Below are 9,426 nucleotides of genomic sequence, written 5' to 3' on the forward strand. Positions count from 1 at the left end.
CTTGGGCATGCGACTTTTCACCAGATCTGAAGCAGTGAAGATATAGGAGTCCTAATTTGCCACACCTGTTGAGGTATGGCACGCATATGAGTACCACAACAGAGGCGTCCTCTGAAGCATTTCAAACAGGGGAGACGTGTTTAGCTTGAAGACTGCCAGACGGAGCTGATTCAATTTTGTGTGCGCTCCTCCAACAGATGCACTCGCATATCTGATTGAATTTCAGAGTCCACTCGTAAAAAGGAGATTGCTCCTGGCTCGGTACCAGCGGGGAGACGAATGTAGAAATAAGCATCCCCTGGAGCATAGAAAACAACAATACTCAGCCGGTCTGAATTTTTTGGTTTGTGAGCAGGGAATGTTTTGCTTTAGTGTAATCATTTTAAACGAAAAGAGGTTTGATTCAGGGTCTCAAATCCAAGAGAGAAAAGCCGTGGGAGAGAAAGCCTTGCCAGCAAGTTCTGCTGTGGGGCGGCAGCAAGGTTTCGAGGGGGAAGACACTTCCAGTTTGACTGCGGCGCAGAACAGAGCGGGAGCAGCAACAGCTTCTACACAGGGAGAAGTGTTAACGTACCACACGCTCGGTCAGCACCAATTCACAATGACAGGATGTGAGGATCCCGGGTTGTGCACTCGACTGGTGAGTGGCGCGTTCCACAGCGGTTCATGTTTGACCACTCCTCCACGCAGACGCTGCCATCGAAATGATCATCTTCATCCCCCCCATCCATGGCATGAAAGAACAATCATATCCCGTGTGCTGGGGGAGGGGCGTGGTTGCATAGCTCGTCAACCGACACGGAAGCTCACAGACTTTACTCCGGCTCAAAAAGAGGCGGCAGAGAAAGAGCGCAGCAGGCTATTTGAGCGAGTCATCGCAATGGAGATAAGCCCACATGGAGCCTGAGAGTCAACGAAACGCTCATCCCAACAGTAAGCACATAGATCGAAATATATTTAAATAAATACATTTTTCTATATTGAATATCTCCCCTAAAATTTAATAGAAAGAAAATATATTTTTGTAACTATTTAAAATAGATTTACACATATATGTTATACAACTATTTACTATTGGATTTTGGCCGCTTTTTAATATTTGCCACATAATTAAAACATAATGGAAATATATTTTTATGGAAATATTACATATATTATTTCCCATATATGTTAAATACATTGAGATATCAGACTATGTAAAATTATATTCATTTGAACTAGATGTCTATATTTAATTCTAGGAAATGATGTTGAACCATATTACATAGTTCACAGTACCTATTGTAAAGATATGACATTTATTCTATGTAAAGAATATTTAATATTGTAAAATACTTTACATTTTTATTTCCCTTTTGTAAATACATTTAGATATCAGACTGAAATATTTCATTTGATAGCCCTATATATTTAATTCTAATTTTTGGGTTAACATATACATTTAAGTACAGGGCTGCAACTCTATGACATTCTATATATGGATCACATACGACGTCTTGAATCTCTTAGGAAATATTAGCCCTATTTTCTTTCCCATATATGTAAATTACATTAAGCTAACACAGCCTATGTAAATTATTAATTTGCCAATATATGTTATGTATTCAATGTGCTAATATTTGTTAACTATGTACCATTTCATAGTACATGATAAAACATATATATATAATATGAATTAAACATTCAAATACCGGAAACAGAAATTTGGAGACTGAAAAATTTACAAAATGCAGCCAACAAACCAAGAACGATTAAAAAACTGTAGAGCAGTATTTAATGTTAAAAAAAAAAAAAACAAAAAACAATTCCGACTTGCAAAAATGATGGAGTATTTCCGTCGCAAAGAGGACCTAACAACACCTACTATACGAAAATAAGAAATTTAACTTGACATGACAAAGAAAAAAAGAGATGTGCACATAACACTGCAACAAGAAAACATAAAATCAAATCACAGCAAACTTACTGAAACAGGGATATATGAATACTAAAGGATGATGCTAAAACTGAAAAGTCCATTCTTGAGAGAAGTTTTTATTTTTTTAATTAATTAAGTCTGTGGTTCTGTGTTTAAAAAAAAAAACAAAAAAAAAATTAGAGTTGTCTAATAGAGAGGGTGAAAGAAGAACATCCAAACCCTGGCCCTGATTTCTTCAAGATTTTATGGATTTATATAATGGTGTTTTTTCGTAAAGTAAAGGCAGTGGCAAAAAAAAAGGGAAACTACTTTGATTTTTTTTTTTCAAATCAAATTGTATCAAAATTGGTGTTTTGGAGTGTGTGTGGGTTAATTTGAGAAACAAAACATCAAAGGGGGTGTCATGTTAATTTTACTGCCTTTTTTTTATGAAAACACCATTATAAAAATTTTCCATAAAAAATTTTAAAAGGAAGCGGGAGGGGGATTTCCCTCACCCTCTCTATTGACAACTCAAACTCTACAGGGAATTGCCCCCTGCAAATTGGGCCTGTCCCGGTGTCCAGCAGTGCCTTTCATGGCGTTTCATAAAAGCATCGCAAAACAAAACAAAAAGAAAGAAGAAAAAAAACATTTGATAGCCCCGTTGTTACTGACATGATTTTGGTCAAGGGTTTGTACCCTAACCCTTAGGTCACTGCCCCACTATAGTCAGATATTTTCAAACATTAAAAAAAAAATCGACCTCACATTGTGTCAATCGTTTACACATTGCCCCCGAAACTTGTGCCGTCATAAAAAAATATTGGATCTTAACCACTGAAAGAAGACTAGGACATAAGCCGGGTTTCCACCGCTGGAACTTTACCCAGGAACTAGGGACTTTGGGCTGGTACTCGGTGTGTTCCACAGCAGGAACCAGGATCTAAATAAAGTTCCGGGTAGAAAAATGCCCCTCAGAAAGTCCCTGCTCACGAGGTAGTACTTTTTCAAAGGTCCGGAACTTTCAGGGGAGGGACTTGAGGCGCTAAACATGCTGATTGGTTCGCGTTCCGCACATTGTGATTTCAAACCACACATTTATTCTGAAATTTTCAAAATATTTGGAGGAGAAATGTGTTTTAAAAGACAGGCAAAATTTTAGTTGTTGAAAACTCAAAATCTGTGGTTTTTTCAACAGCGGCCTATTTAAAAAATGGTTTCGCGATTTTGTTTTTTTTGTTTCTTTTGTTTTTTATATTTTAAATTGCCGATTTTTATATTTTTTTTTTTTGGAGCCGGGGGCAACTCTTTCGATCAGCGGAGCCTTGTTCAGGTATGCCTAGAGCAGTCTAAACTGGGCTAGTCCTTCTGATATGTCCCGTGCCTCGATGTCTCTTAGGGTTAAAAATAAAATATAATCCTTTTTGGGTAAATCTACAGGATCTTTGGTCTCATTCAATTGTGTGACTGCCCTTGTGACAGTTGCGTCGCGCTGCTGCGTGTTATCTTTTATTGGGGCACCAGAAAAACCGCCCGCGCTTTCCTGTAAAACAGTCACAGCCAGTCAGCTTAAAAAAGACCCAGAAGAGAAGACAATCCTGAATAAAGTCATAATTTTTGTTATTGTTGGCCCAAAAAATGTATTTTGATGCTTCAAAAAAATTCAAAACGGACCCCCCTGATGTAAATGGAATACTTTGATGGGGTTTTTTTAAACCTTTTTGGGCCCCGGGACGATACCGTACATACATTCAATGAGGGACAAAAAAGCTCTCAGACTAAATCAAAAAATTTTTTTCTTAAACTTTTGTTCTGAAGTAAACGGAGGTCTGGGTTTGGAACGACTTTGGGGTGATTTCTTTTAAGGGACATATTCCATTTTTGGGCTGAACTCCCTTTAAAAATGAAAAAAAAAAGGAAATGTTTTATAAATTATTTCTTTTCCCATTGTATTGTAGGCGTTATATACACATTCCTGAACTAATACATTTCTGCGGTATTATTATGTTTAAATGAAAACAAAAGGAAGGCAATGGTATTTGATATCTAGCCTATTTCGTCTTATTTAAATATACAGGAGGAAATGCAGTAGCCAAGGCAGCCTGACTGAGGGTTAAATCGCTGTTGTTTCCCGGAATTACCAGATTTGGTCTTTCATCGAGGGAGATCACACTCCGAGTCGAATCGCAAGGTCTGAACTCAGGTTTGAAAAGCCCAAAATTTGCATACTCTGTATTGAGAAAACAGCGCGGCTACGTCACCGGGACTATTCCCCTAATTCTTCGGTACTTTAGACGCGGTGAAAGAAAGGAAAGCAACAGGTTTTGGGGGGAAAATAGTTCCTTTGGGCAAAAAGTTCCGGTAAAACTGCGGGAATTTGGGTTTGGAAAAGGGGCCGGCAATAAGATATGACTTTGGATAGACAGCAAATGTGGGGGAAATTATGATTCCACACTGGGAAATTCGACTAGAGTATTATAGCACCCCCATTTTATGAATTCACAAACATACAGCATTATGGTCATTTCACACTGCCACCAATTTTGTTTTGTTGGTCAGGCGTTCACTTGTTGGAGTGGCAAGTGTGAAAAGTTCATTTGAAAAACTGAAAATGCCATTTAAAAAAAAAAAATTTGCTTTATTCTCCACGTATAGGCGATCTGAACCCTAAATATGTTTGGCCCAAAAAATCCGGTATTGTCCACTATCAAGGCAAATATAATTCAATATAATTCAAACTTTAAAACAATGGTGGTTATAAATGTAAGGTGAAGCTTTTACTTTTCACAATGCATTTTGATCTGGTTTGTGTGAGTGTGCAGAAAATTTGCTGCCTGAAATTTAGTTTTTGGGTTTTTGGAACAGTTTTCAAGGTGCAAATAAGATTTTAAGTTTAAAAGCACTTTCAGGCTTGGTGAGGTTCCCAAAAGCAACAAAGTCTACTTGAATAAACACTTTACTACTTTTTAAATTTTTAGAAAATTACTTATAATTCCCACCTCACCATGAATGGCATGGCAGATGCCATTACAGACTGTTTCACTTTGAAGTGAGGCACAGTCACAGTATGGTCTGTCTACCAGTATTAATTTCATTAAAAACCACTTTTTTCATCTGTGTTTCATTTTGAATTATGTTGTACCCTCTGGGGGGTAGTTTTTCCTCAGTGCAGGTTAAACAAGGATGGCCTTGTAAGACATACGGGGGGGGGATTTTTCAAAAAATTTTTTGATATTATTGACATATATTTTATATCTATAACTTCTGAATGTTTGGGGTTTTTTTTTAAACTAGTCAGGGGTTTTCAAAATGCTGGAGAGTTCTTCACAAGGGCCCAAACCCAACCCTCTGCTCCCCCGGGTCATCAGCATGGAAGAATATAGGAAAATAAAAATGTGTCCGACCCAAACCCCATATGTATACAATGTCAGACTATTCGAAATAACTACAGCAGAGGTGAAATGAAGAAAAGAGAAAGATAATGTACAAAAACATCCCAAAAAATCTAAGAAAGAGAATACTTTTTAGGTTTTAAAGATGTTTGATGATATAGGTGAAATTTTAATATATATAATATATCTTATTTAATATATATATAATATAAACGGGTAATATATGTTAGATTGTAATGTTTTTTAAGGAGTCTCTTATGCCATCAAGGTTGTATTTAGTTGACAAAAACACAGGAAAATAGTATATTGTGAAAAATTATTGCAATTTCTAATTATTGGTTCCCTTTTCTTTATTATACTTTAAAAATTTTTATTTTAATTTTACTTCTGTGCCGCACAGCAACTGTAATTTTCAGCATCATACTCAGAACATCATTCTAATTAAGCGGAGGTATTATCAGTGTTTGATAATATTATCAACTGTGTGATGCTCTAATATGGTTGGAACCTGGTTCCAATAACAGATTTAAATAAAAAGTTTAAAAACAAATAAGAAGTTATGCAAATAGAAATTTTGAACAAGTCTGATGTTGAACAGTATAAACCCTTAGTTTAACAAAATGTAATTGAGCCAAACCGTGAGTGTATATTTAACACAACACACACAACAAAATATTTGAATAAAATACTGTATTTATACTTTTTATTTATCAAAGAATCATGGTAAATAATATCCACAGGTCCGAAAAATATTAAGAAGCACAAAACTGTTTCCAACACTGCTAATAAATCAGCATAATTTAATGATTTCTGAAGGATCATACTGATGCTGAAAATTAGCACATGCCTTTACAGGAATAAATATTATTTAAAGTATAGTAAAATAAAACAGTTAGTAAATTGCAAATGATAGGCTATTTCACGCAACATACAGTTTTTTTCTTATTTATCAATTTTTTATTATCTGTTCACACTCTTTATTTTTTATATCTGTGTGTGATTGTGTCTGCTGTGTTTGGAGCTTGTGACACATTAAAACAGATTCCTTCTATTTGCAAGACATACTTGACAATAAAGCCTCTTTGACTCTGATTTGTGTGTGTGTAATAGGCTGACAACAGTAGGACCTACTACATACAAATGGAAATGTTATTTTTCCTATTAAGGATAAATTGAATTAATGGAGCTGCTTTGGGTGCAGTGACACTTCATGGTCGTTTGTTTTGTTTAAGACTGATATTCCAAGGTTAAGAGTACGCATGTAAGTATTTAAATATAAATAGTTTCATTAGGTATTTAACAACATACCTACATAAAGAAATACGACTTTCCTTATTGATTACGTCTTCCCTCATGTAAAATGCACGTTTTCTTGCATGGCTGGATGTTGGAATCACGTTGTTTGCATTCTCCTCAAACTGATTAGCGTTAGCTGAAGTCGAAACGCGGTCGTTTTAAAAAACCTAACTCGTTCGCGCGAGTCGAGCTGCGGGCAGAGCATTCCGCTTAGTCTTAAAGCAGCCCGTCGAACGGCTATGCCACCAATCAAACAAAGAAAGAAAAATAGATCATTCTCGCTTAGAGTTTGTATTCGTATGGTCATAGGTGGTCATACGGAATATGCCTTAAAGCCGGGGACAAAATGCGTTCATAAAGCTCTCATAATGCTTCTTTGATGCCTTAACATACAGGACGATGTCATATTATACGAATACTATATATTATTATCCAATATAACGGTCGGCAAACCCTAAAAGTGCATCTCTTTGTTAGTTAAATCAATTAGCTTGGTTTTCAATTTAGCCATTAACAAATTGCCAGCAAAACATTTACCACAGCTATATACACACAAAAAAACTCATCTAAAATAATATGTGATTTAAAACCCCCAATCATAAAAAGAGCTAAAATCAAACAGCTAGCTTCCATTATAGTTAGCCTCTGTTAGCTCACGGTTGTGATGCAACGGACTTATTCCCATGCATGAACCATCTGAAGCCTTGTCAATCATGTAAGAAGTGTCAGGAAAAGTTGAGTTTATTTGTGAAAATTTTGGAACTAAACTTCCTAAAAGCAGTAAAAAAAAAAACAGGAGAGATTCGCTACGATTGTAAGCGTGTTGCCGCCGTTTCCATGGCAATCCCCTCCACTCAGTTTACGATGCGGTCGAATGTTCAAACGCGATGGAACCATCAAAACAAATTACACCAGCTGTTTACATAGGTACATAAAATTAAAACCTTGTCTGACGCTCATAACATTTGTTTAAGTGATAGTAGCACTAAATAGAATTAGAAATATAGGATCTATATAATATAATATATATATAGATAGATATATAATAGATAATATATACCACGACTTAGGTTGCACCCAGAGCAAGACGGCATCGAACCCCCAAAACTTCTCCCGGGCGCCGCAGAATAAAATGGCTGCCACGCTCCAGGTGTGTGTTCACGGTGTGTGTGTGGTATTCACTGCTGTGTGTGTGCACTTTGGATGGGTTAAATGCAGAGCACGAATTTTTATTGTTTTTTTCTGAGTATGGGTCACCAATACTTGGCTGATGTGCAAGTCACTTTCAATTTTTATAATATAATATAAGTATAATATAATCTATATACCGTATATGTATTATAATGTATAATAATAGCTTAAAAAATGGTTAACAGGTAGAAACAAATGCTTGCTGACTGCAAAACACATTGATTAAAGTTTATTGAGGCATGAATCGAATGTAACACCACGCACACGCGGACATATGTATTTTTAAAATAGAATTGGAAAAAGTGAAGAAGTAATTTCAATATATTTAACACAGTTGCACTTCACGAGAAATATATGTGAATATACTCAGTACCTTCCGTATGGGTTCTCCACAGGGGGGGCACAGTCTGTACCCCAAGCACCCCGCATCTCGCATTGCACAGTCCCAGCAAAGGAGATGCACAATGCGGGGCCATCAGAAAAGTTGATTTGGCTCCATGCATGAGAGGCATTGGAGAAGGTATCCTTGTCGATTAGGCTCACCGGAACACAGCAGGGGGAGAGAAGGAATATGATATCTATATAAAATGTCTGATTTTTGTGAACACTGGTGTTGTTCAAAACGTGTGTAAAGCGTCTCGTTAGGTCGTAGGGTAACGCTTCAGCTGGCGAACTAGCACTAGCCAGAGCACGTTGAGAATATCATATTTAACGGCTCTGGCAGTAGATAGCATCATGCAATTGATTACATTTGATTTGGGTTGTAAACATTGTCCATTCGTCTACGGCAACACTGTCGTCCAACTCACACCTCCACTGGCAGCACGAATAATTACCTCAAGAACCGTATAGCAGACGTTCGCTAAAAACTCAAGGCAAAAACTCAAGCATGAAACATGAACCTGTGTGATGTTTAAAGACATATATTTAATTATCAGGTTACATCTGACACTGGTAACTTTAAAGGGTCAGTATTCTAATATTGTATTCAATATTCAAAACGGAGAGCTAAGAGCTCTAACGTTAGTTAGAAACTGTATGTAATAGAAATAAGATTATAACTATCAAAGAACATAAACTGGCATGTAAAAGAAACAGATTATAAGTATAACATAATCAAAGAACACAGGCTATCAAAACAGAGCAGAGTTATAATGTACATAAACATGTCATATAGATTTACTTCTGCAGGAGTAGCAACACACACAAACACACCACTGACCCACATGGTGTACGTACATACATACATACACACATGTGCCCTAGTCATCTTTAAGTGACTTATTGTCACAGTTTACACACTGACAGAGGTTTGTACATGGCAGCTCATGCAGTTTACATGTGCATCTACCCTTAACACAAGTATTTTTTTTTACACGAGCAGGTGCACAAGTTCCAGTATGGCCTCTGGAGCTGGCGGAAGTGTCCATCCAGTCCACTCCGCAGAAATCTCCTACCATCTTCCAGCCATGATTTACAGGAGAAGGAATGTCTGGCATGCACTCAAGACTCCTTCAGTGTACTGCAGCCTGATAGCTTGCCCGCTGGATGTGTTTATCCAAGGAGTCTTTGTTTTACAGGAGAAGGAATGTCTGGCATGCACTCAAGACTCCTTCAGTGTACCATCTTGGCAGTCCCTCTGATCAT

At 36.9% G+C, this 9,426-nt stretch overlaps 1 protein-coding gene across 1 annotated transcript in view; it reads right to left on the reverse strand.

Moving 5' to 3' along the window:
• The window catches only part of LOC109070040 (testis-specific gene 10 protein-like), a 9,733-nt gene extending 1,525 nt beyond the window's left edge, over nt 1-8,208 (reverse strand). The window contains exon 1 of the mRNA XM_042746097.1: nt 8,153-8,208. Within this exon, the coding sequence (XP_042602031.1) occupies nt 8,153-8,208 (56 nt within the window). The remainder of the gene's footprint in view (nt 1-8,152) is intronic.
• Nucleotides 8,209-9,426: the final 1,218 nt, after the last annotated feature.

This window comes from Cyprinus carpio, chromosome A4, assembly GCF_018340385.1.
Source record: "Cyprinus carpio isolate SPL01 chromosome A4, ASM1834038v1, whole genome shotgun sequence".
In the NCBI taxonomy this organism is placed as follows: Eukaryota; Metazoa; Chordata; class Actinopteri; order Cypriniformes; family Cyprinidae; genus Cyprinus; species Cyprinus carpio.